This window comes from Phymastichus coffea, unplaced genomic scaffold (genome assembly GCF_024137745.1).
Source record: "Phymastichus coffea isolate CEN01 unplaced genomic scaffold, Cenicafe_Pcof_1.1 PCOF00081, whole genome shotgun sequence".
NCBI lineage: Eukaryota > Metazoa > Arthropoda > Insecta > Hymenoptera > Eulophidae > Phymastichus > Phymastichus coffea.
The window spans coordinates 1,037,123-1,063,318 of record NW_026706892.1 but is presented as its reverse complement, the minus strand read 5'-3'; the positions used below and the strand labels follow the sequence as shown (position 1 = coordinate 1,063,318).

The following is a 26,196-nucleotide window of genomic DNA, read 5'->3' as shown; positions in this document are numbered from 1 at the left end:
CTGCAGTTACTGCTGCTGTTGCTGCTTGCCTCGCATATAAGCTGCGAGCGCGAGAGAGAGCGCGTCCACCATCATGAATACCTCATTATCATGAGCGGAGTGACGTCAGAGTCCCCGCCTTTTCAGATTCCTCTCCAGCGGAATTCCAATGCTAGCATGATGATGATGTTGTTGACACACGATGATGTTGATGACGATCGATCGACTGTGCGAGCGAATCACTATACTCTCCGCCGCACTTTTATTTTATTTCTCTTCTTGATTTACTTTTTTATTAAAAACAACACACCAACTTATTGCACTTCACCACTCACCATCCGATCGATGAGCTTTTTTTTTCTCGCGCACTGTATACTCCTCGCGGCGTATGAATGATTACTCGCAAATGAAAACGATTGGTTAAAGCTCGCGCACGACTCGTCGTTTCTTTTTTTTTTCTTCTTTTCCTTCTCGAGCGGGCAGACAGGCTGCTACCTATAGCAGCCGCTCTCGCTCTTTCTCTCTCTCTTCTTGTGTGTGTCTGCAGCAGCTGCGTGTGCCACTCGCGCGCTACTCGCCGTGTCTCTGACCGCCAGACAGAGAGAACGAGTGTACACATCGCGAAGTCGTCGAGCCGAGGGGGGAAACACGATGGTTTAGTTGAAATTCTTTGCGTTAGGCGATTATACGGCGCCACCGATCGCGCAACTGCTGCACGCGAGAGCTGTACGAGTGCTGCGGCCGCAGTGTACACCTTGTACCAGTTTTCTCGAGTACTCCTCGATTTGGTTCTTTACGGAGAAAGAGAAAGAGAGAGAGAAAGAGAGAGAGACGAGCGGTAAGGCTCTTCTACACGCTCATTGCTAATTGAGTTCGATATGGAATTGAAGATGATTGCTCTATCACGAAATAAACTTTTATTTAGGATGCAAGAGAGAACAATCAAGGATAAGAGAAATATTTATGTAGTTTTACGTAACTTTATGGGAAATTCGCGTTAAAAATAATACAAAAATTGTAAATAAGCAAATAATAATTTCATAGGAAAAATTATATATCAATATTCGTTTTGCAAAATAATTGGATGCGCGTTTGATTGTACTACCTGTAAAATCAGCTGTTCGTATTTCTGATAGCTACTATTCAATTACTGATAATCAATGTATTTAACTAAATGATATTCAAATAAATGTCATTTAATTAATAACAGAACTTGTATGCAATAGGTTTTCAATCTCGATCTTATGAAAATTTATTAGACGAGTATTCCAAGAATTTTTCTCATTCAATTGCACATATCGACGTTATAATTAATAGATTCGCACATATTATGAGTTTACCGTTTCCACTTTTCATTCTTTTGCAAATTAATCGCAAAATAAATTAATTATTCACATTTACGAGCGAAGTTATTCTCGATGCAAGTGTTGTTTTTTTTATCACTTGCAATGATTTATAAATACTTGAAAGTAAAATTTCGGAGCAAAACTTAAACGTACATATTGTGAGGATTATTCATCGAAAAGTTATTCAAGGATCTTTTGTTTATCTAACATCCGCGACTGTGGCGCGACCAGCAAAAAATTCGCTTGCACACGTGAAATCGGACGTTCGAATGCGCGTTCCAGCAAAATGTGCACTTACATACCACATACATGGTTCACTTGATGCGATATATGTGTGTGTGTGCGTGTGTGTGTGTGTGTGTGTGTTCGTGGAGAGTATGCGCGCGCCGCGGTGAAGTTGAGCATCATCGTCTACGTGTTATTCATGACTATACCGTGCTTGTGGGATGATAAAAGAATTGCAGCTGTGCTTGATTTGTTCTGAAAAATGTCATAAACACCTTTCGATGGATTCTCGAAGGTAGTCATTCATCTAACCCGCTCTCTCACTAATTTTTTATTGCTCGCTGTCTGATTATCGAGGTATCACATATTAATTGACGGTGTCTTTTTTGCGAATTACGTAGTAAATCGTTCGTTAGGTCATACAAGTTAATGTCCTTTAGCCAACGTTGAGAAATACATTTATGGTTGCCAATGAAAAACAATAGACAGAATAAATAAACATTGTCACTCAAACATGTAATTATAAATTTTACTTATGTTTGAGGGTGACAAACAAAATTGTGAGACTCAAGCAAGAAGTGTTGCTACTTATTATCTCTATTGTAGATTTGTCATTTATAATCATCAACACTGTCATGGCAACATCTGAAAGTGATGATTTTGAAAGTGCTGATGAGGAATTGAATGCTCGGACTAAACGTATCAATAGAAGTAAAAAGTACAATTCTATTGGCTCAGACAGTGATGATGATATAGATTACATACCAGTACAATATCACACTCCAATGAAAAAATCTAGTAAAGGGGAATCAAAGAATTCTAATCAGTCTAACAAATCAGCTTTGGAACAGCACAAAACATCTGGTAAGAAATATTGTTGTATTATATGTTCTTTTCTTTTTATTAGACTAGAACAGAAAGATTAAATTGAGATAATTTTTTCTATTAAATAGATAAAAGTTCAACAGAAGTTAAAAAAGCTACTGATAATAATGAGACTGCTGAAAAAGATTCAAATAGTGTTCAACCTAAAAAAGAGAATAGTGTAAACGCTGACAGTGAAATTTCATTGGAAGGTCAGGATAATTCCAAAAAATCAAGTGAAATATTACAAAGTGGAATGTCTTCAATAAAACAAGTGTCTAATAATGAAAAATCAAAGAGTGCTATTAATCGGCGTTCAAGGCCAGACAGACAAAAAAAACCAAAAGAATCACTAGGTACTAAAAAGTTAGGAGCAACAAAAATTGACAAGCTCCCAGATGTGAAAGAAACAACATTCAATGAGGTTAAGAATAAAGGAGGTTCAGAAGGCAAACCAGCTCAGCTAACACAAGAATGTTGTGAAGAGCCAGGTGAACAGAATCTACAAGAGGAATTGAAAAAGGCTACTGAAAAAAATGAATCTCAAAAAAAATATTCAAAAACAAACAACAAAGATCTTGAAACGATGCCAGAAGAGTTATTATCTAACTTAAAATTTAAAGACATTTTCAAACCACATGGATGGGAAAGTATGGGTGATGCTGTGAAACTTCCAGATGATCTATCTGATGACAAATATCATCCAGTGTTAGATAAGTTATCTTCAGCTAATAACGAGCAAACAGACATAAACGATAGCTGGAGCTCATGGGGCAGTTGGGGCATGAGTTCACTACTTAATACAGCGAGTGCAGGAGTTTCAACATTGACTAGTCATGTTTCGCAAGGTTTATCAATATTGGAAGAAACCATGGGTATTCCAGAACCTGAAGTGTTTATTAAAGAAGAAACTCCAACAGAAGAAAAATCTAAATCAGAAGGTATGAGAACAATTATAATTTTTCTTAGTGAATCACTTAATTTCATTTTTACTTTATTTAAAATCTTTTATTTTATTTTAGAAAAGGATTCCAGCAATTTAACAGAAGAAATTAATGAAGAAAAAAAGAACGCACAAGAAAGTCCCATTCAATATCTGCCATCTTTTGGATTTGGAAATTTTATGTCAAGTGTATCATCAATAACTAAATTAGTTGAAACTACAAGCTCAAAGGTCATTGCTGGAGGATTAGATACTTTGGAAGTTATAGGTAAAAAGACTATGGAAGTATTGCAAGAGGGTGATCCAGGTTTGAAAAAGAAACGGGCGTTTTTCTTGAATGAAGGTGACAAGCCCATACTGTCACAAATTCTACGAGAAGCAAAAGAAAAAGCTGAGGTAGAAGAAAAATCTATAGAAGAAAAACAGTTGGCAAGAAAGGTTCATTTTGAGAGCCTTTTTGACGATTATCAAGGTTTGGTCCATTTAGAAGCACTAGAAATGCTCTCTAAACAATGTAACATAAAGATTCAACAACGATTAGTTAATCTGGATGGAGTGGAGTTGCAAGAATTGCAAGAAACTTTAGATGAAGTTAAAGAATTGTGTGACTTAGGAGATGAGGAGGAGGAAGATGACGACAACCAGAAAGAAAAAGACTTTGAACAAAAGTTAGATAAAGCTTGTAAAGATTTAGGTGTCTCTATTAAGTATAATAAACTTATTGATGTAAGTTCACCCAATTAAATATAAGTATGTTAATTGAAACGATAAAAGAGAAAAATAATTTCATAACTTAAATAATTTGTTTTCAGATTTGGAATGACATGATCTCGCGAATTCCACCGCCAGATTCAAAGGACTCTCACAAAGAACTTTTCCAGAAGGCCATAGCAGCTTTAGCACAGTTTACAGCCTATTGCGTTGAAAGATTCCACAAAACTGCAGAATTGCTATTAATAAAACCACATCGAAGTACTGTTAACGAGGCTGATTCTTTGGTTCAACTCACAAAGACTTTATCTTCTCAAATTGGGTCCATTGCAAGTCTTTATTGCGATCGATTGAACGAATTTAAAGATGATAATGAAAAGGCTGAAATTAAATCGAACATTACAACAATTACTTTAGAGGTGATTTAAAAAAATATATAGTTAAAAAATATTTTTTAATCATGGTCACTGAAATTTTTATTTTTTTGCAGGCAACGAACGCTAGTTCATACGTCCAGGAAGCATTTAGACTATTAATTCCAATTTTGCAAGTTGGCGCAGTATAAGGAGTGTTTTAATGTAATACCATTATCGAAGCCTTAACATTTTTATTACAAGTTTATAACGAGAGTATCTATAAAAGTTTGAATATATCTTATTGAATTGAAAATAGATTTATATACACTGCACGTAATGATATTATAAATCGATTCCGGTAAAATATTATTAATTTATATTTCAAATCCAAGCAATTTTTCAATAACACATTACAAATTTATATATCCTTCCAAAAAATGAATCAGCATGTTAAATTTAAATATCGAAAGCGTTGAGAGTTGTTCAAATTGATAATATATCACGTATAGTATTAAAACAGTAATACAAAATTAGCTGTTACTAGTGAAATCAATTTGAATGTGTAGATAAATTAAACTATTGTTAATTAAAAAAACTAAACATAAAAACTAAATTAATTGGACTTTCAAATTATTAAATTTGACTTTATCTAGTTATAATTTACTTAAAAAACTATAATAAAATGTAAAATATAAACAATAGATCCGTAATTATTTTATATTTACTAATAGCTTATTTATAAAAAAATTAAAGAATGAATAGCGACTATAAATTGATGGAAACCCATAGGATGAAAGGTTAACGATCAACGTGTTAAGAAACTCTTTTTACAGAAAATTAGTTATTTATCAATTTCATCACATAATATACAGAAGAAAAAGGTTCTAATTAAAATAATTACAAAAATCAACTATTATACCAGTATTTTACAGCGCACGTTAGTGTTTTCCTCTTTTATTGGCAGGTGGCTTTTGCAATTGAAAATTTGAGCTTGCATCCGTCGAGGACAGTGGTGATGTAAGATTAGCTGGGGGATTGAAATTTAAACCGGCCGTTGGGGGCTTCATTGGTGTACTCATCGAGAGATTTGACGACGGGGTCGTTCCTGTAACATTTCCCCAACCTGTGAACACAAAAATATCAAATTTCACTTTGAATTTTTTGAAATTTATAGTTGTTTATTTTACGGTAACCAAGGAAGAGCAACATTTGAAGCGATTAGATTTATTCGTCCCAACATTAAACTATTGTATAACACAAAAGGATCATACGATTTATATTTGACTATGTGCATATAGGGTGAATTATATGTAATACAACAAATATAATTTATCGGATATATGAGACAAATTATTAACAATACAGATGTCTATGTATGTAGTTGCTTGTGTATCTAAGACAGAATCCATTAATTTTGAAATAATGTAGTACCCGTGTACTTTCTTGATTAGTAAAGATTGTTTAAAAAATGATTTTATTTATTTCACCGTGAATATAGTTTCGAAGAATGTTAAAGCATTTCCTATCGAACTATTGAAAGCATGAGAATGAAGCAGTGAAAAATTGCGATAAATAATTAATGTGCGTATAATTTTATTAGTAATTATTGAAATGGATGAGCTGTATATCATTACTGAAGGTGACAAAACAAACTAATTCTAAACAAACAAAATAAAATTTCAATACCTCAATTAAAAAATTAGATTACTGCTATTTTTGTTTTAATTTTTTCCTGAAAATGTAAGAGAAAATTGGTAGTAGTTAAATTTGGTTAACGGATGACTTTTAGTATGAAAAAAGTAGCTTTAGAACAATATTATTTAAAATATAGAAAGGCAAATTATATTGAAAATAGTATTGCACTTGATCAACATTATAAGCATAAAAGGCAACATTGATATTTTAACTGATAAGAATTCAGGTGCAAATTGATTTAGATTAATACTAAAACACAGGTAAATTAATGTGAGGCAGATACTTTTGTTCAGGTTCTACCTTATTCTATATCCTTGCTAGACCTGAATTTTCAAATTTGTATGTAAAAAATGGTCTGGCTGTAGAACATTACTAACGTATTTTTATCAAATACTCATTAAATTACAACTTGATTCCTTACCTAAAGGATTTGGAGTTCCTAAGTTAGGCGTTTGTGATGAATTTAAAGCTGTAGAAGACATAAAGCTTCTGTTTCCTAAATTATAAAAATATGCCATTAATGTTTTATTAAAAGTGATAAAATATCTTTGTCAATTTAAATGAATAAGTACCGGGGCCGAATGGCGTTGGACCACTAGTTATTCTCCCTATACTACTCCTACTCGTCTTTGTATTGAGCTTATTCTCTTCAAAAACATTTTGATTATCTTTTAAAACGTACTTCCTAAAATTAAGGTATTGTTCTTTTTGTTGTTGGACTTTAGCGTGTATTCCTTGAAGTCTGCCTGCCACTGCTACAAGAGATTCGTGTAATTTGCTCATTGCCATAGTCAATTCTGAAAGTATAATAAACAATGTACATTTTATACGTTGTTAGTTTAGACATTTGGATAATTTACCTTGTGGAGTTAAAGTTTTCGGCGACATCATCGTTTGAATATGCTTTTCCGTCGTTTCGATTTGCGATTTGAATAACATCAGGTCATTTTCGAACTGTTCTGCCAACTCTATAAAAAACAGGAGTGGTGCATTATTTTCATATTGTAAACCCGCAGGAGTGTCGTGCGTTCTTTGAGCAATTTCGGCGTTTTGTAGTGCCTTCGCCGTGTCCAACTTTAATTTGTCTGCTAAGAAACGATCTCTCTGAACAGAACCAGCCAGAGTTGTGAGCATTTCCATAAGAGAAGCTGTATCTTCAGCACATCTGTTCAGAGGCCTTGCAGAGCCTCGTGCTATATCAGAGCTTAAGACTTTTTGTATTTTTACAAATTCTCTGTAATTATAAAATAAACTTTATGCAGTTGATTTAATAACTTACAATGATATGATATTAGTATTGACTCACTTAAATCCTTCGATAGTCTGCATTAATTCATTTGGTAACAAATTTTCTTTGGCAGCAGTTGGGCTTGTGTTACCTTGTGCTAGACCCTTGTTACTTATTGAAACATCCAGACCTCCAAGGCCGCGATTGTTAGTTGTTGATAAAGTAGTTGTTGTAAGTGCTGTAGTTGCAGTAGGTTTTGCTCCAAAAATTCCACTAGTTGATGAACCAAACATAGATGCTATAAAAAAAGCAATACTTAATTACAGTAAAAGTTGTGTGAAGAATATAAATTGTATACTTACGGGCAGTTGTGGTTGTAGTAGTGGCACCAAAACTTAAACCAGTACCAGCTGAAGCAGCAGAACTAGTTGTTGTTCCGAACGACAGACCTCCTGTAGCAGGTGCAGCTCCAAAATTCAAACCACCAGTAGTAGTACTTGATGTAGGTGTACCAAATGATAAACCAGTAGTTGTTGTAGCAGCAGATGTACCAAAGCTCAGTCCTCCAGTTGTCAAACCACCAGTTGTTAGACTACCAGTAGTTAGGCCTATTGCAGATGTTGCAGCTGTTCCAGTTGTTGGGGTTCCAAAGGTCAAACCCGTAGGCTTAGCTGTTGGTGTGCCAAATGTCAAACCAGTTGACTGTGCAGGTTGAGTTGGTTGACCTAACTGGGTTGGCTGTGCTGGTGTTGTTGTTGAAAAGAGAGTAGATGCTGTCGTTGCTGCAGCAGCAGTTCCCAGCATTGATCCAGTTGGCTGAGTTGCTGGTGTTGGATTACTACCAAAACTGAAGTTTATTGTTGACATTGAAGTTTGAGCTGCTGGTTGCATTGCTGGTGCTGGTGTTGCTGTTGTTGTAGCACCAAAAGTTGTGCTTGTACCGAAACTCCTGCCTGCTTGTCTGTTAAATAAGTTCTACTAAAAATTGCCATATCAAATTTCTTTTGTACCCAACAAAATAGTGTACCATACGAAACTATAAACCGTAATTTGGAATAAGCATAATAAAACGGTCAATAGTCCGTTTCTCTTCGAAAATAACAAAAACTTCTCTACGAAATTCAAAAATTAAAATTAACTAATTTATAGGTTATAATTGTTCTGATGCTCACGATTGCGTGTTGAAGGTGAAACCAGTTGTTGGTGCAGTTGTGGTGGTGGCCCCAAAGGTAAACTTCGACATCGTAACGTTGCTCAGTATCGAAAAAATCACTTAAAAATCATCAAGCAAATGAGTTTTCATCTGCAGAATCAACAATACACATACCGCGTTTCAAATGGCACATTGAGGATTTGAAGTCTGCTAAGGCGCAAGCGCGTGAAGCAGCAGGCAAATTCCCGCGCATAAAACTATTCGTGTATATATATATATATATATATATATATATATATATATATATATATAGTACTTTCATCTCGACTATTTAAATTGAGTAACTACTTGCTAAAAAAGGCATATCAATCACTCAGAGCTCAACAAATTTGTTCACTACCTCAGATATAATTTTTAAGTGAATTATATTACGATGATGATTGGTTGCTTCATCTAATTGATTCTAATTCAAATCAAGTATCCCCGCTTTAAACATATAAAATGACGCGTGCGCTTTTCTTGTTGATACCACGATTATTTAAATCGGCGCAACGCTACTGCCAGTTGCTAGATAATATGGTGTACCTTTTGAGGAGTAAATATTTGAGCGGGTTATTGATGTTGCGATGCTGATATTTTATTACGTAATTGTCAATAGGGTAATATGAGTGTAATGAAATTTATGACTGTATTGTTCAAGGAACTTTATCTATGACACAAATATTTTAAGAAATCATTTAACTGTAATGATCGTTTTGAAATACTTTAAATTTCGCTACTCTAATCACATGACGTCTGTTTGAGTATAGTGTAATGAGTATAATCAAGTGTTATCTAAGCACGTAGTTGGCAAAGCTATTTCTTTGGAAATTTATACGTATTCGTGTTTAATCTTAGTTTCAGCTGTGTCTGCTTAAGATTTTAAAAAGTCAATTATATTATATTATATTAAATTTATTGTATTAATTATATTATATTATTAAATATTGTATTAAATAAATATAAAAAACATAATTTGGAATGTTGAAAAGGTCGATTATATTTATTCAATGCTACATGAAATATAATGATATGCATGGTCGTTTCTGCCCTTTTCTAATTTCACAATAACTTACGGAATAGGTATATATTGATGAAGTTTATTTGAGCTAATAAATATTCTACTTTATAGACAACAAGATGTGAACGTAGATTATGAGTGAGAATTTATAAAAGAACTATATGGAGTATCTATCTTAAAAAATTATTCTTCTGTTCCAATTCATCAGCTTCCGCTGGGCCGGCCGATCCATACCTACAAAATAATATTCGTATTAGAGTGATTTTCAGATGGAAATATATTAATTTAGTTGAGTTTTACGCTTTTCCGCCAATTTTTCTTCCCAGCGTAAGAAATATTCTTGAAATGAAAATATTCAAGAATTAACTTACTTATATTCAACCAGTGGTATTTGTTTCGTATCGATTTCATTAAAAATGGGTGTGAATATTCTCCACGCCTCGCGAAGCTCATCGGTGCGTACGAAATTTACTTGACAGCCTTTGAAAACGTCGAGAAGCAAACGCTCATAAGGTTTGGGTGCCACCGCACTCTGCCAATAAAAAATTTATAATTAATCAAAATGTAATTTGATATTAGAAAGAAATGTCACCTACTCGGTTTCCCTTGTCGTAATTATAATCAACAGTGATGTCTTCAAGATTATTAGAATAACCAGTTATTTTCGACGTAAGTTTAACTTGTAACGACTGAGGATTTTTCAAATTGATGACCAGTTCATTTCGCTTAGGTTGCGTCTCAAATAAAGCATTGTTGGCATTCTTTAATTGTATTATGATTTGCGTCTGATTCTGATTCAATGCTACAATAGGTGTTCATTGATAAATAGTCACAGTTATTATTTTGATTGAACAGTATTGTACTATTACCTTTCCCAGCTCTAATGATGAATGGCACACCCTCCCATCGTTGATTTTTAACGCGAAGAACAGTTTCAGCGAAAGTTGGAGTTACCGAATCGTCTGGTACTGTTCGTTCACCTCTATAACCCACTTTCGCTTCAAAATCGTTTGAAGCGGGGTTGACAACATATTGCCCAAGCACAACATCATTTGCATCATTTATCGCTTGCGTATCAGTCAACAGCTTAACCTTGGCATCTCTGGACATTAATGTTAAAAAGAATACGAAGGAAAAAAGTAATTCGTAAACAAGTTTCAGTGTTTGTACCTTATGTCATCGGCACGATTGGAATTGGGTTTCTCCATAGCGACGATTGACATCACTTGAAGCAAATGGTTCTGCATGACATCTCGAATAATACCAACGGAATCGAAGTAGCTACCACTCCCTTGGACGCCGATTTCTTCTGCAAAATTGACCTTGACTGCGGCAACGTTTTCCTTGTTCAAGATGGGCTCAAACATCCTATTCCCAAAACGTAGTGCAAAGAGATTTTGCACCATTTCATAACCAAGATAATGATCAATTCTGTAGATCTGATCTTCGGTCAAGACACTTGCCAGGTGTTCTGATAATTTTTGAGAGCTTTCAAAGTCGTAGCCAAATGGTTTTTCTATGACTACACGAGTCAATCCACTGAAATAAACGTTAATAATGTGAAATACGCGAAATCTCTTTATCGTTGGAAAATTTACTGTTTAGCCATAGCTGCTGCCTTGATATTGGAAGTAGCAGATGCAAACACAGAGGGTGGTAAAGCCAAATAGAATATTCTATTGCTCTTCAGGCCCTTTTCGTAAGCTTCAACAGCATTGTTAAGTACTTGATAGTCTGATAATCCACCATCAGTGCCACGAACGTAGCTGGTCAACTGCCAAAACTTGTCGTAAAGTTTCTTTTCGGTAGAGTTTACCGTAACATAGGGTTCGACATTTTTTCTCAGAAGTTCGACTTTCATCTGCTTCCTTCCGTAGCCGAAGATCCTCAGGTTATTTGGCAACAGGTTGTTCTGGTAAAGGCTCCACAATGCTGGATAAATTTTACGTTTCGAAAGATCGCCCTGGAATATTTTTGCTTTACGCTAGGTTGTCAATAAATCGCCAATGCTCATGTCTTTCACTGAACTTACCGTAGCGCCAAGAAGAATGAAAGAATAACGAGTTGAACTTTCAATATGAGCCGAAGAATTTACTTTGATAACGTTCTCGGCTTTGGGTACAGCGTAAGCGTGATTCCCCTTGATGCAAACTATAGCACAGAAGGTTAAATGATTTAGTTTCATAACAATTTATCTTTCAAATATATGTCAATAATCGCATTTTTATTACCTGTTATAAATGAGAAGAGGAGTACAGCACTTTTTAACAACATTGTGCCTTTTAGAAAATCAAAAAGTAATATTCAATAATCTAGTAACTTCTGCAACCTTTGCTAACTTTGTCAAGCATTAAGTTTCTCAAATAATATAATGTTAATTACGCGAGCTTTGTACGTGTAGGTTGGCAATTCAAATCTAACTGCCTGCCACTGAGTGACACTCCTATATATTTATACTCAATTTTTTGATAAGGACATTTCAAGTGTTAATTTTTTGAAACCTATTAATTTTCCACTTCTACATACAGTGGCTTTCTCAATAATATGTGATCAAAAGTAAAAAATAAATTAAGTCAGATGTTATACTCATTACATACTTATACAACTACGGGATAATCGGCAATATTGAATCAATAGTCCATAAAATCTATCAAGACTGATTTAATATACATTAAGTGATTAGCTTCGCTTTCCTTGTTCTCATCAAACTCAACTACAGTATTATTCAGCTTTCGTTTGTCGAATTAAATGTCTTTAAAACACGAATGGAATGTATGAAAAATAATTTTTACCAGCACACGCACAAAGTATTTCATTTAAAGAAGAATTATTTGCTTTAACCGTATCGATTTTAATATGTATGTGGATGGGCCACACGGTATTAATGGAATCATGGGATAAAAAATCTTAACTACAGAATACGTGTTATTCGCGGTCAAGTAAGTGCCTGATGTATGTACACATACATCTGTCTCAGTTCGATATTGCTTTCGATACTTATGCAAATAAGATATTACACTAGCAGTTTAATGAGTTTATGAGTATATGAGTTTTGAAAGGAACTGAACTACCTTCATGCATCAACGCTATGCATAGACTCGCAATGATCTACTTTTCAGGCACATTCATCATGTTTCTGACTTTAGGAGATATTGAGAAAGCATGGAAGTTATTTTCATGAACATACGACTAGAAGTTTAATTTCAAACTTATTACAAGTATTATTGCTTCAGACTCGATGAATACGCATAGTCAATAATATTTTACTGAGAAACTATGGCAGGTGGGTATTAAAATTCTACTTAGCTGACGCTGTGCTTGAACGGTGTAGGCAAATAAGGAAAGAAAAAATCTTATTTTTATGGTTCGTAAACAGATTTGTTAATTTCCTCAGAAAAATAGCTGGCCCAAATTGCTTTGGTCAGAACAAATTCATATAGTCGTAGAATACGTGCATTTGTTCTGATCACATCACGAAACGTAAAAAAGTGTTTTCTTTCCTCATTTGCTCACATCGATCAAGCACAGCGTCAACTGAGATAAAACTATGGGAGATGAGAACAACGACCACAAAAATTCAAATTCTATTGCTTTCTTGTGATTCGTGTAACTCAAATGTGAATAGTTTTATTCATTCAAGCGTAGCAAATTTCATCGCGAAGAAGGACAAATAATTAGATTTTCCAATGTAGTTGTTATTAAAGTAAGGTAATTTATTATATCATGAATTTTTCGAGGAAAATTACGACAAAATATAATGTATCCCGTTGAAAATGAATTAATTCTACTTCACATGCATTTAGTGCAAAAAATTATTTTTCTTTTCCATCTCGTCGGCTTGCAAAGGTCCATCCGATCCAAATCTAAAAGTATATATCATTACGTGAATAATACGTATGTACTCCTCGTGTGATTAAAGGCATACAATAACAAATCCTTACTTGTACTCTATTGGTCGAATTTTCTTTTCTTCAATTTCATGAAGTATAGGAGTGAAGATTCTCCAAGCTTCAAGAAGCTCATCGGCGCGTGCAAAATTCGATTGAGAGCCTTTAAAGACGTCACGAATTAACGTCTCATACGGTTTTGGTATTTGAATTCCCTACGAAAAATAATCCGTCTATAAAAATCTTGCTGTGCAATATCGGCCAGTTAATTGTAGATACACGAAGAATATAAAAACAACCGGATGCAGTTTGCTGAAATTTACGTCGATAGAAATATTTTCAACGTCGTTCGAGTAACCAGGAACTTTCGATGCAATTTTAGTTTCAAGAGCATGTGGATCTGTTAGTTTGATAACTAATTCGTTCCTCTTCAATTGATTACCAAACAAATTCTTGGAAGCGTTCTTAAACTGAATGATTGCTTGGTTGCGATTCGCGTTCAAACCTGTATATTTTTTTTATTAGTGATCATAACACGAAATCACTATATATACATATATAATGATAAGATACCTTTTCCAGATCTGATGATAAAAGGCACACCCTTCCATCTCTCATTCTCGATTTTAAGAATAGTTAGTGAAAAAGTGGCGGTGATAGAGTCATTAGGTACAGTTGGATCGTCTCTATAACCAATTTTCTGTTTTGAATCCTTAGAGTCAGGATTAGCAATATACTGGCCAATTACAACGTCGTCCATAACGATTTCTTTGATACTTTTTAATAGCTCTACTTTGGCGTTTCTGGAAAACATCAACAAATTAGATTTTTTTTAAATATCCATATTTTCCATTAACTTTATACTTTATTTCATCGGGATGTAATGAGGCAGGTTCATCCATGGCAATCACCGACAGCAACTGAAGCAAATGGTTTTGCACGACATCTCGAATCACACCATTCCTGTCGAAAAAGTTTCCACGACCCTCTACTCCAATGTCTTCAGCAAAGTCAATTTTGACGGATGCAACGTTTTCTTTATTCCAACCAGGCATAAAAATTCTATTACCAAAGCGTAGCAAGACAAGATTTTTCACTATATCATAGCCTAAGAAACTATCCAGTCGATAAACTTGGTCTTCCGTGTAAAGTTGCTCAACGATATCGGCAAGTTCTTTTCCACTTTCGGAGTCACGGCCGAATGGCTTTTCTATCACTACTCGAGTGTACCCTCTAAAAAATTATTCAATAACAAATGAAATAATCTAAAGGAAAATGTAAGTGATATTACCTCTTAGACATCGCATTCTTCTTGATAAACCTACTGGCATTGGGAAAAATATCGGGAGGTATAGCCATGTAAAAAATCCTATTACCCTCTTGACCATCTTCAAACTTCTCAACAAATTGATCAATGACCGCGTAATCTTGCTCGCCACCGTCAGTCCCATTGACAAAGTAGTTGAATTTCCAAAATTCATCGTACAGTTGCTCTTCGCCAGGTCGTAGCGTAACGTAAGGCTCGCAATTGTTACGTATATAGTCGACGGAGCGTGGCGTTCTTGCAAAACCGAAGAACCTCGTGTTGGGTAGAAGCAAGTTGTCGCGATAGAGAGTCCACAGTGCCGGATAGATTTTACGTTTAGAAAGGTCTCCCTAGTAAGTTTATGACTTTGTCCATGGTTCATTGTTGATGTACGTTTAGTGTTTAGAATCGAGTAGAAACTCACCGAAGCACCAAGGAGAATGAAGGAGTTATGTGGACGACTGTCTTTCACTAAAGCATGGCCTTCGTGAAGTGAAACTTGATATTTATATATTACCATTAGTTTCTTTCAACGAATACCTATGATTTACGGAGAAAATATATTTGTTGATACGAAAATTATAATACTTACTCGAGATCGAATAAAGAAAGAGGAGAATAATTTTGAGCATCGTGCTTGTTGGTTCCCGAGTAGAATCAGTCAGTTGCTGTGCAATACGCAGTGAGAATCACTACTGCCCGGCAAGAAAATTTCTAGAAGCGAGCGTTTATGAAATGTTGAGCAATGGCGTTAGCACGTAAAATACTGAAAATTTATAATCAATATATTTGCTTGATTTACAGTTCTGTTGGCGATAGCGAAGGAATCGATTCAGCATTTATCATTGATAAGAATAAAAATTAACATTTCGCAGATTAAAAAACAAATGAAAATTTCAAAGGCGATTACCTTTATTATAATTTTTATTATGTGTTACAGTTTGTAGGAATGTGTAATTTTTATATAGATCCATAATTCATGCATTGCGGAATGCGAATTAATGAATTATCATTCAGTTTCAAGATTCACGAGAAAACTATTTAATTATTTATTTATTATTTTAATTATTTATCTATTTAATCTTGTTGTTATAAATTTATTATGTAATTAAAGACTTACGATTATCGATTGGTTGTCGATTGACCGTGTTTGAGTAAAGCAATGTGTCGCATTAGACGAATACATAAAACGCTTGTTAGATCGTGAAATAGAGTTCTAACGAGTTGTTCATCGAACAAAGGATGTCAATGTTCATGAGATAATTATTCTTTTGTGACTATTCCAATACAGAAGAAAGAAATGTGGAGCGAGATGTAGACTCACTGCAATTAGTATTGTCGCACGTGTTGTTAACGAATTTTCGCTTTTATAATGTTAAACGCTACTCGCGTGAAAAGATAATATTAAATACGATCTGTTTTTTATTGGAAAGTAGAGCGGTTAGCGAAATTTCAGAATCAGTAAAGTTTATAGTTAAAAATTCGACCATTAATTTATTGATCACAGACATTCGCAGACTTTTTGAACACGATTGTATCGCTCATACATTGTGAATAGAAAATGATTTATTCTCTTAAGAAATTGTATTTTTTTTCCATTTTATCAGCTTCAGTTGGCCCTGTCGATCCAAATCTATAAATAAAACAGTGCAATATTGTATTAAATCAAAGCTTTTTCTTCTTCATAACCTTCGTAAGTAACGGACAAAAACAAATTCTAAATCATAAAAATTAACGACTTACTTGTATTCGATCGGCTGAAGGTTTTTGCTTTCAATCTCATGAAGTATAGGAGTGAAAATTCTCCAAGCTTCCTTGACTTCGTCGTTACGAACAAAGTGTAGCTGAGAGCCTTTAAAAATGTCAAGAATTGCTTTTTCGTACGCTTCAGGTATTCTAAAACCCTTTGAAAACAACACGATATAAAATGCTTTCTAAATTACAATTCTGCGATAATATATCTTGCTCGTACCTTATGTGCTTCTTCGTACTTGAAATCAAGTGTGATTTCTTCAATGTCGTTAGTGTAACCAGGAACTTTGGAAGTTAATTTAGCTTGTAAACCTTCGGTTCCCTTAGCTATCAGAATTAGTTCATTTCTTTTTGGTTGACTGCCAAATAGTCCAGTTTCAACGTCCTTAAATTGAATTACAACTTCAGTTTGATTGATGTTCAAACCTAAAAAGATGGACAGTTATGTCGTTAACCATTCGATAAATCCTGTGGCAATAAATGTTGCGTAATCTTTACCTTTCCCAGCTCTAATAATGAAAGGCACACCCCTCCAACGTTTGTTGTCGACTTTCAAAACAGTGAGAGCGAAAGTCGACGTGTTGGAATTGTTAGGTACGGTTGGATCGTCTCGGTAGCCAATTCTTTCTCTTGGATCCTTCGAGTCAGGATTGGCTACATACTGACCCAAAACTACGTCATCCATCGCTATTTCTCTCGTAGCTTTTAGTACTTCCACCTTGGCGTCTCTGTAATTAAAAATAACAGTGTAACGCCAGTGACAACTATTGTGATTTATAAAAATTGCGAGGACGCACCTGATGTCATTATTGTTGTTAGATTTCGGTTGTTCCATAGCGATCAAAGTCATGATTTGAAGTAAATGATTCTGCATGACGTCGCGAATAATACTGTTCGGATCGAAGAAAGAGCCACGACCTTCGACACCCAGATTTTCTTTCAAATCGATCTCAATGGCTGCGATGTTTTCATTATTCCAAGCAGGAGTGAAAAGCCGATTGCCGAACCTCAAGCTGTATATGTTTTGCACCATCTCGTAATTTAGGAAATGATCCATACGGTAGATCTGATCTTCAGTGAATAATTGTTGAAGGTGCCGTAATAGTTCTTCTGCGCTTTTAGTATCACGGCCAAATGGCTTCTCTAATACTATTCTGGTCCAACCGCTAAAAATAGCAATGTAAATGTACTAGCCGATTGCAAATTATCATTCGATAGTTTCGACAAAACTTTCTTCGAAATTTTCAGAAAAATGCACGTTCACGGAACTCACTTTTTGGCCATAGCAACACGCTTGATCTGCGTAGTTGCACTTGGAAAAACAGCTGGCGGTAGCGCTAAATAAAACAGCCTATTTCCTTTACCACCGTCTTCATACTCGTTGACAATTTTGTTAATTTTCTCATAATCCTTATCCTCGCTACCCTCGCTACGAATGTACACATTCAGAGACCAGAATTTATCGTAAAGTTGTTTTTCATTGCTCTTGACTTTAACGTATGGCTCGACATCTTTGCGTATTTCATTGATCGTCCGATTTCTCCGCGCGTAACCGAAGATCCTCGTCTTCTTTGGTAATAGATTGTCACGGTAGAGGTACCATAATGTTGGGTATATCTCGCGCTTCGACAAGTCACCCTGTATTGCAAGCGATTGAGCGATAGTGGACAACTCTTTAAATGTCTTTATAATAGATAAATTTTGCTTACGGTTGCACCGAGGAGGATAAAGGAGTGACTGCTAGAGTTTAAATCATTGTCCGGCTGGCTGACATCCTGGCGCAACGTTCGTTTTACAACGTACGACAAACTTGGTTGCACAGCTAATAAAATAAAAATATTAGAACGTCCGGAAATATTTGGGATTGTTTTATATCCTTATTGCAAACTATCGCAAAACGCGCGAGTTCTTGTTTCCGATCGTTTGTAATTGACGTTACGTTTGCACTTTAATCGCACTAATACTCGCAAAGAATAATATTCTTCGTTTATTCAACAATCCCGTGAAATACGAAGCTCGCAATCGCAAGAAAACAATCTTCCTGAAGCACACAGCGATCTCATAAGAAACGAATGGTAAAGCACGTTACCTCCAGCCAAGAAGCCGAGTAGTGTCAGTTGTATAAACATCGCGTCAGTTGCTCTCGGAATGAGGAAATAAAAGCGTTGGAGCATGCACAACCGCGGGTGCAGCTTACGGCACGAACAGCATTTATATATTATTCGATTGTTGATCTTGATAACACTGTTGTTGTTATCTTCAGCTGATAATACAATGATAATTGATTATAGGTTTTTCCTTTTTGTCGTTAATTTTTACAACTTTTTCTGAATGTTCATTGTCTTTTATTAGAAATGAATAGTCTTACTATCAAAATAAGTTTGGCTGTAAAAGCTACCGATGAGCTACTTAACGATGTTTACACTCCTCTAAACGAATTTTAATACATGATGTTATCTTATTGATAAGATTAGTTAATATAAGCTTGTATTGGCTATTTTTAAATATTTTATTTTCTCATCGATGACATTGAACTAATTGGAACTATTTGTTAAAGGTAATTAGTTTCACGACATTGACCTTTGATATAAACTTGACAAAAAATCGAACGAGGTGAAACATTTCTTTCATTTTTTGTGCGAGTTAACGTACTTATATAGCACCCTCGCTTAAGGTTAAATAAAGACTCGAAACAAGTAATTTTTTTTATAATTGTTATATACGACTTGGTTTGTTTAGAAGATAAACCACAAATTAGCTCTGAGTGAACGTTTTCCTTCAAATTGATTAATTGCATAATCAGATGTATGTACTTTAAAAAAATTAATCATGTGTATTGTTTCACTGGAAAAAAAGTAAAACATAATTACCAATCCTATTGATCGCGGGTACAACTTCTTTGAACTTATTAACTGAATTAAAAGTTGACAATGCTCATTTTTTAATTATTCTTATGAGACATAACCATTGAAATTAGGCATTTTTTACACTGACATTTTTCAGTTCTCTTCAAAATAAGCCAAATCTATTTGTATTCGTTAAAACTGAAACGATTATAAATATATTTAACAGCCAAATTGAGTATTAATTTGTTGTCTATAAACGTTCAATCAAAATCCAAATTAAGACAGTACAACTGATTTTTTTGTGATAAATGTGTTGATTGATTCTTGAAATTTTATGTCGCGTCAACAAAAACCAAATCATTTCCTGCAAACTTACATTCTTACTTTGTTGTCTTCACTCAAGGAAAATCTAGTCTATAGTAATAATTATTTTTTGTTTAAACCTATAGTAATAATTAATTTTTTGTTTAAACGTCAATAAAAGTTAACAGAGAAATATCATGAATTTCTAGATTGTTCACTTTACTATAGTGGCTTCGCACGAATATTTGGGTCACTTTTTCATTGGCAGAAAATTAAATAGGAATTAGTGTAATAAAATTATATTATAATGAACGCCTGGTTTTTAACTACCAAGATAATTTATTTTATCACAGACCCAAAACGAAAAAAAAATATTAAAAGTAAGTAACTGCGACTCGGTTTTACTCAAAAGCCTGTTAGAATACTTCTATAATGCGCATTTCCTGAATCCATGGTCGCCTTTTGTCAAAGAAAACATAATGTAAATATGTATAGGTAATGCAGGTGTAAGATGCGGGTGGGAAATAGACCGTTAACCGTAATTTCCATAAAGACAACCCTGGCAAGTTTATTGGCCTGCATAACGTCTTTCACTATTTAACGCCCGTTCGAGTCTCTATAATTGAAAGGCTGACGTAACATGCAAAAGAAGGTTAAATTACAGCTATAGTTTTTTTCCTGAATACAACCGCTATTTATAATGTTTATGGCCAAATTTTCTCTTAGAGACTATATATACACTTTTTTTATATATATAATACATTAATGCGGATAAATCAAATTCTCAACCAAACCGAAGTATTCCAGCCAGATAATTACACTTGAAATTAAATTTAATTACAACGCTTTTTGTTATTGACTCGCGTGTGCTTCAAAAAAAGTTTTATTGCATACTCTCATCTCTTTGCCGAGATAAGTATTATGTCGTCTTCTTTCGGAAAAGTTTTGAGGAAATACAGTTATATGTTTGTTCAATATGAGTGAATTCCAAATTTCTGCTGCTATTTCATTGATAAGAAAAAATATTGTTTCTTTATTGACTTATCGATTTGCAGAAATTGGTTTTGTCACGTAAACCTAAAAATATCAATTCAAATTACAAACAAATATACCTATCATATAATAAAGGAAGTGTAGATAATATATTGAAAAAAAAATTATTCAATCTCTTAAAAAATTATTTCTCTTCTCCATCTCTTCAGCTTCAATTGGTCCTGTAGATCCGAACCTGAAAATATTTCAATAGTTCAATAGACTGTTTATTTGCATATAAAAATACATCATTATTTTTATAGTTATGTTATAAAAAAGTATCATAAAATTTCATGGGTAACAACAGAAGAAGAAATTTTGAATTCGATGCTGACTTACTTATATGCGAGTGGTCGAATTTTTTTGCCTTCAATCTCACGAAGTACGGGAGTGAAAATTCTCCATGCTTCCTTGATTTCCTCGAATCGTACAAACTTCGATTGAGCGCCTTGGAAGACGTAAAAGATTGATTTTTCGAATGCCAAAGGTATTCTAAAGCCCTTTAGAAATAATAAAGAATAAAACAATATATAAAGTCATGCTATTTTCGAAATTCTCGAGTATGAATCTACCTTATGTTCCTCTGCGTACTTAAAATCAAGATTTATTTCTTCAAGCTCGCTGGAATAACCCGGAACTTTAGAAGTCATCTTAGCCTGCAAACCCTCAATCCCCTTAACCGTCAGAATCAATTCATTCCTTTTTGGTTGATTATCGAACATACCAGCCTCAACGTCTTTGAATTGAATGATTATTTGAGTCTGATTGAGATTCATAGCTGAAATTTCCGTGCATTGTCTTAGTATTTATGATTGTTACGTGCATAAATTACGATCGATATACCTTTTCCAGCTCTTAAAATAAATGGGACATTCCTCCAACGTTTACTATCGACTCTCAAAACAGTAAGAGCGAAACTCGCCGTGATGGAGTCATCAGGTACACTCGATTCGTCTCGATAGCCGACTCGTGCGCGTGGATCTTTCGAGTCAGGATTAGCCACGTACTGGCCCAATACCACGTCATCTATGACTATCTTCCTTACAGATTTTAGAAATTGTACTTTTGCATCTCTGTTATCAAAAATAATAAGGTAACGTGAACGAAAGGTGAGTCAGTTGTATTTGATAAAATCGCTTGAACGTACCTGACGTCGTCAGGATTCTTTGATTTCGGCCGTTCCATGGCTATCAACGACATCATCTGGAGCAAGTGATTTTGCATAACGTCACGAATGAAGTTGGTCTTATCGAAAGAAGCACCGTGACCTTCTATGTTCACATTCTCTTTCAGATCAATCGCAACAGCTGCGATGTTTTCTTTGTTCCAAGCTGGCGCCAGCAGTCTGTTAGCAAATCTCAAGCTGAATATATTTTGTACCATTTCGTAATTTAGAAAATGGTCGTTGCGATAGATTTGATCTTCGGTAAACAACTTTCGCAGGTGTTGATTCAGTTTATTTGCGCTTTCAGAATCGTGACCGAATGGTTTTTCCACTACTATTCTGGTCCATCCACTGTGAAAACATTAGCGACGCTACATTGACCGTTTGGTATTTTTTTTTTGCATCAACGAACGCATACATGCAATTGGACCTACGTTTTAGCCATGGCAACTCGCTTGATCTGCGAAGTAGCATTCATAAAGACCGTTGGTGGTATTGCAAGATAGAATAATCGATTACCTTCGGCACCATCTTCAAATTCATCGATGGCTTTCCTAATCGTTTCATAGTCTGCGTCTTCAGTGCCACTACCACTAATGTACGCATTTAAAGACCAAAATTCATCGTAAAGTTTCTTCTCGCGTGGATTAACAGTGACGTACGGTTCGACACTTTTGCGTAGATCATTGATCGTGCGCTTTCTTCTTGCGTAACCAAAGATCTTCGTGTTATTCGGTAACCGATTGTCGCGATAGAGATACCATAACGATGGATAGATTTCATGATTAGCCAAGTCTCCCTGTATTTTCATTTATCGAATTACTATGGAAACTCCTTTGATTAAATGATGTGTAAAATTTACTTACTGATGCACCAAGGAGGATGAAAGAGGTACGGGTCAAGCTTGGTTTTACAACGTTGGCTAGAGTCCGCTTCGTGACTGATAAAATTGAAATAAGTTGGTGATGTTTTTTTAAATCTCGTATTTATCTCGTATGACAAATTTTGAAACAGTCTAACAATATGTATAAAAGATTTTCTCATACAAGCTGGATGAATTAGACAATGCAATTTACCTGTCCCTATGCACACGAAAAGTACTAGCAGTTTTAACATTGCAACGTTCGTTCAAAGTAAAAAACTTTGTATTCACTACAGGTGGATATTACTGCATGTGCACAACTCTTATATATGAAATTAATTGTTGATTTTGGTTGTGCATAATGTTCTTATCGTTAACAATACAACATTACAACTGATATTTTCCTTTTTCATCATTCGCTTTCACGCACCTTTTCCATTTACTGCTTTTGATTCGATTAGGAATAAAGAGTTCCATCATTAAAGATCATTCATCAAATTTTATATCATGGCACATTGAAGTACCCAACTAAAGCAGTTGTAATAGCAAACAAGGATGCATATTACGACCGACTGTGTGTTTATATGACCCCTCGAGGAAAATTTAGGGTCATCTTTAGTTTCACGTAACAAGGTGAATAAAAAATATTTTTAGTTCAATGTGCATTTGATCTAATATAATATTGTTGATTGATTAAACACTTTGGTTTACTCAAAGATTATATTTTACTTAAAAACTAATTTGGTGTATAAGTATTGAGTAAATTTATTTACATCTTATATACATTATTAATTGAATTACGTTCATAATAAATGCAATTTAGAATTTTATTGTTGCAGTTTTTACGAGACTTGACATTTTTTCATGAGTTAATTCATTTGATCAACAGCAAAATCACAATTTCTTCACTGATGCTAATTAAATTGGAAACTCGTAGGTAGCATTTGTAATTAATTTCTCAAAAAATTATTTCTTCTCTCCATCTCGTCAGCTTCTTTAGGGCCTGTAGTTCCGAATCTGTAACATTTCAATGTAAGGACAGTTTGGCCAAAGTGAACGATAATGTACGAGCAAAATATCTCACTTGTACTCGATGGGTCGAGTTGTATTGTTTTCGATTTCGTAAAGAATCGGAGTGAAAATCCTCCACGCTTCTTTAAGTTCATCGGAGCGCACGAAATTCGATTGAGAGCCTTCGAAGACATTCAGAATTAGCTTTTGGTAAGCTTCAGGTATTCGTTTATTCTGAAAGCATTAAAATATAAAATTTCAATTTGATCACTTGAAAATCGAAAAGCTTCACGTGTTAAACAAACCTTGTAGTCTTCTTCATAATTGAAATCAGCTACTATCTCTTCGATGTCATTCTTGTAACCAGGTACTTTCGACATTATCTTTACCTGTATACCTTCGCTTCCTTTTACCCTTATTACCAATTTGTTTCTTATGGGTTGACTTCCGAATAAATTATCGGGCACATTCTTGAATTGAACGATAACGTCTGTCTGATTGACGTTCAAACCTGGAATTTATACGAGCCACTGTACTTGACTTGCATTTCTTCATCTGCTAAAATACATACTTTTTCCAGCTCTGATAATGAAAGGTACACCTCTCCAACGTTCGTTTTCAACTCTCAAAACTGTGAGAGCAAAAGTGGATGTGTTCGAGTGGTCAGGCACGGTTGGATCGTCTCGGTAGCCGATTCTTTCCCGAGGATCTTGCGAGTCAGTATTGGCTACATACTGGCCCAAAACTACGTCATCCATCACTATTGCTTTGGTATATCTTAACAGATCTACTTTGGCATCTCTAGAGACATATCAAATAACACTGAACACTACAATAAACACCGTGAAAATGCAAAAGAAAAAGAAATACCTAATATCATCGGAGCTGTTAGATTTTGGTCTTTCCATGGCGATCAGCGACATTATTTGAAGCAAATGATTCTGCATGACATCGCGTATAATGTTATTTGCATCGAAGAAAGAACCACGACCTTCGACTCCAAAGTTCTCTCTGAAGTCCATCTCAATCGAAGCGATATTCTCATTGTTCCAGGCAGGCGTGAAAATCCGGTTGCCGAATCTCAAAGTTAGGATATTCTGGACCACTTCGTATCCGAGGAAATGATCCATGCGATAGAGCTGGTCTTCGGTGAACAGGCTACTAACGTGCCGAGACAACTCATCCGAACTCTCGGAGTCTCGTCCAAAAGGCTTTTCGAGCACTACCCTCGTCCAGCCACTGCGAAAGCAACAAGGATAAGCAGTCGAGTGGTCAAACTTACTCGAGCGCCAATCGCTCACTTCTTAGCCATAGCAGCAGCCTTGATGTTCCTAGTGGAATTGACGAAGACAGCCGGTGGCAGCGCCAAGTAGAATATCCGATTGGCCTCTTCTCCATCCTCAAACTGGCTGACAGCTCTGTCGACGTTCCGGTAATCCTCTTCGCTGCCATCGGAGCCGGCGACGTAGCTATTCAGCTGCCAGAACTGATCGTAAAGCTCTTCCTCGCCGGGATTAACGGTGACGTACGGCTCGACGGTCCCTCTCAGGTAGTCGATCGTGCGCTGACGCCTTGCGTAACCAAAGATCCTCGTGTTCTTCGGCAGCAGCTGCTCGCGATACAGGTACCAGAGCGACGGGTAGATCTCGCGCTTCGATAAGTCTCCCTGGCGGAACAGCGGCGTCTACTTTCAATCTCTTCGGTCTCAGCGCGCACGGCAAAGTAAAGTTCAGCGAGTTACCGTTGCCCCAAGGAGGACGAACGAGTGGCGAGCCGAATCGTCGTTGGATGCACTCGCTGGCTTCGCTGCCGATCGACTTGCGTGCGGAACGTAAGCGAGGCCTCGTCGTGCCGCTGATCGCCCACATAGTTCATTCGTTACTCTCGGCCGAATCGTGTCACGCCTGCCCCGTGCCGACGACGATTACGACGATCGCGTTCGATTGTCTCTTAGCCAGTCGTCGAACCAAACTCCCGATTAATTTGCGCCGTTAAGACTGCGACCATCAGCTCGCGCGATTGAAAAAACGAAAATACAGCATTCCCCTTTTTATCGCAGTTATGGACAACAATCGAGCGTCTTATTCCGTGTAACAATGCGAATGAAGCAAGGCTCTATCGTCACCGCCGTGCGTTTTATTATCGCTATTTCGACTAAGCAAAGCTAGGCAAACATTGCGCAGAGAGAGAATCGTACTCACCAGCGTCTAGACAGACGAGAACGAGGAGTAGCGCGTTCATGACGACAGAACGACGTCTGCTTGCCTGCGCGAACGGGGATAACGCTGGATAGCGCGGATCTTATATACGCAACTAACAATTACGCTATGCATGCGATCATCTCCCGGCCCCTTTGTTTCCTCCGCTCTCTATTATCGTATTGTACGCGCTGCCTAAATAGTAATGGAATGATTATAACTTGCACCATGTTGCGTTTTTTTCGGAAAAACAAGTGCGATAATGACTATCGGT

At 35.7% G+C, this 26,196-nt stretch overlaps 7 protein-coding genes across 15 annotated transcripts in view; 1 reads left to right on the top strand and 6 right to left on the bottom strand.

Annotated features, from left to right (window-relative positions):
- LOC131668620 (protein kibra) overlaps positions 1-542 on the bottom strand; it is a 40,174-nt gene extending 39,632 nt beyond the window's left edge. The window contains exon 1 of the mRNA XM_058942953.1: positions 82-542. The gene's annotated coding sequence lies outside the window, so the exon portion shown is untranslated. The remainder of the gene's footprint in view (positions 1-81) is intronic.
- A 1,156-nt stretch (positions 543-1,698) lies between these two features.
- Positions 1,699-5,123, top strand: LOC131668621 (protein FAM114A2). Of its 3 annotated transcripts, none has more exons than XM_058942955.1 (6): positions 1,699-1,845; positions 2,157-2,414; positions 2,504-3,355; positions 3,437-4,083; positions 4,170-4,487; positions 4,559-5,123. In XM_058942955.1, exons 2-6 carry the CDS (start codon positions 2,186-2,188, stop codon positions 4,631-4,633), a joined length of 2,121 nt encoding a protein of 706 aa, XP_058798938.1. In that variant the 5' UTR covers positions 1,699-1,845; positions 2,157-2,185; the 3' UTR covers positions 4,634-5,123. The 3 variants fall into 3 exon arrangements, with proteins under 3 accessions (XP_058798938.1, XP_058798939.1, XP_058798937.1); XM_058942956.1 differs by having other exon boundaries at positions 1,720-2,066; XM_058942954.1 differs by having other exon boundaries at positions 1,721-2,414.
- Positions 5,124-5,218: 95 nt separating this feature from the next.
- Positions 5,219-8,685, bottom strand: LOC131668623 (nucleoporin p58/p45). 3 transcript variants are annotated; one of them, XR_009302301.1, is made up of 9 exons: positions 8,520-8,685; positions 7,710-8,308; positions 7,426-7,645; positions 6,980-7,353; positions 6,692-6,916; positions 6,541-6,615; positions 6,420-6,442; positions 6,111-6,156; positions 5,412-5,547 (listed from the first exon to the last, which is right to left on the bottom strand). XR_009302301.1 is itself a non-coding variant. In XM_058942958.1 (8 exons), exons 1-7 carry the CDS (start codon positions 8,588-8,590, stop codon positions 6,146-6,148), a joined length of 1,575 nt encoding a protein of 524 aa, XP_058798941.1. In that variant the 5' UTR covers positions 8,591-8,685; the 3' UTR covers positions 5,412-5,547; positions 6,111-6,145. The 3 variants fall into 3 exon arrangements, 2 of the variants coding, with proteins under 2 accessions (XP_058798940.1, XP_058798941.1); XM_058942958.1 differs by lacking the exon at positions 6,420-6,442; XM_058942957.1 differs by lacking the exons at positions 6,111-6,156; positions 6,420-6,442 and having other exon boundaries at positions 5,219-5,547.
- An 844-nt stretch (positions 8,686-9,529) lies between these two features.
- On the bottom strand, positions 9,530-11,849 carry LOC131668598 (glucose-6-phosphate 1-dehydrogenase-like). Its single transcript, XM_058942911.1, has 8 exons — positions 11,792-11,849; positions 11,593-11,711; positions 11,159-11,523; positions 10,731-11,099; positions 10,430-10,662; positions 10,157-10,362; positions 9,932-10,092; positions 9,530-9,794 (listed from the first exon to the last, which is right to left on the bottom strand). The coding sequence occupies exons 1-8, from the start codon at positions 11,832-11,834 to the stop codon at positions 9,731-9,733; spliced, it is 1,560 nt and encodes a 519-aa protein (XP_058798894.1). The 5' UTR covers positions 11,835-11,849; the 3' UTR covers positions 9,530-9,730.
- A 1,417-nt stretch (positions 11,850-13,266) lies between these two features.
- Positions 13,267-20,780, bottom strand: LOC131668602 (glucose-6-phosphate 1-dehydrogenase-like). 4 transcript variants are annotated; one of them, XM_058942916.1, is made up of 9 exons: positions 15,874-16,323; positions 15,346-15,519; positions 15,178-15,251; positions 14,739-15,103; positions 14,312-14,680; positions 14,021-14,250; positions 13,747-13,952; positions 13,502-13,662; positions 13,267-13,423 (listed from the first exon to the last, which is right to left on the bottom strand). In XM_058942916.1, exons 2-9 carry the CDS (start codon positions 15,383-15,385, stop codon positions 13,360-13,362), a joined length of 1,509 nt encoding a protein of 502 aa, XP_058798899.1. In that variant the 5' UTR covers positions 15,386-15,519; positions 15,874-16,323; the 3' UTR covers positions 13,267-13,359. The 4 variants fall into 4 exon arrangements, with proteins under 4 accessions (XP_058798899.1, XP_058798900.1, XP_058798898.1 ...); XM_058942917.1 differs by having other exon boundaries at positions 15,346-15,467; XM_058942915.1 differs by lacking the exons at positions 13,267-13,423; positions 13,502-13,662; positions 13,747-13,952; ... (2 more) ...; positions 14,739-15,103; positions 15,178-15,251 and adding exons at positions 16,497-16,657; positions 16,726-16,931; positions 17,004-17,233; ... (2 more) ...; positions 18,215-18,327; positions 20,767-20,780 and having other exon boundaries at positions 15,382-15,519; positions 15,874-16,386.
- LOC131668604 (glucose-6-phosphate 1-dehydrogenase-like) lies at positions 20,775-22,834 on the bottom strand (the record flags this gene model as incomplete). Its single annotated transcript, XM_058942919.1, has 7 exons — positions 20,775-20,882; positions 21,026-21,186; positions 21,259-21,464; positions 21,530-21,759; positions 21,834-22,202; positions 22,286-22,650; positions 22,718-22,834. Coding segments are annotated over 7 exons (1,515 nt in total), but the record flags the coding sequence as incomplete, so codon positions are not given.
- Positions 22,835-23,401: 567 nt separating this feature from the next.
- Positions 23,402-26,113, bottom strand: LOC131668601 (glucose-6-phosphate 1-dehydrogenase-like). 2 transcript variants are annotated; one of them, XM_058942912.1, is made up of 8 exons: positions 25,926-26,113; positions 25,466-25,578; positions 25,026-25,390; positions 24,595-24,963; positions 24,296-24,525; positions 24,030-24,235; positions 23,798-23,958; positions 23,406-23,730 (listed from the first exon to the last, which is right to left on the bottom strand). In XM_058942912.1, exons 1-8 carry the CDS (start codon positions 25,963-25,965, stop codon positions 23,664-23,666), a joined length of 1,551 nt encoding a protein of 516 aa, XP_058798895.1. In that variant the 5' UTR covers positions 25,966-26,113; the 3' UTR covers positions 23,406-23,663. The 2 variants fall into 2 exon arrangements, with proteins under 2 accessions (XP_058798896.1, XP_058798895.1); XM_058942913.1 differs by lacking the exon at positions 25,926-26,113 and having other exon boundaries at positions 23,402-23,730; positions 25,026-25,386; positions 25,466-25,919.
- Positions 26,114-26,196: the final 83 nt, after the last annotated feature.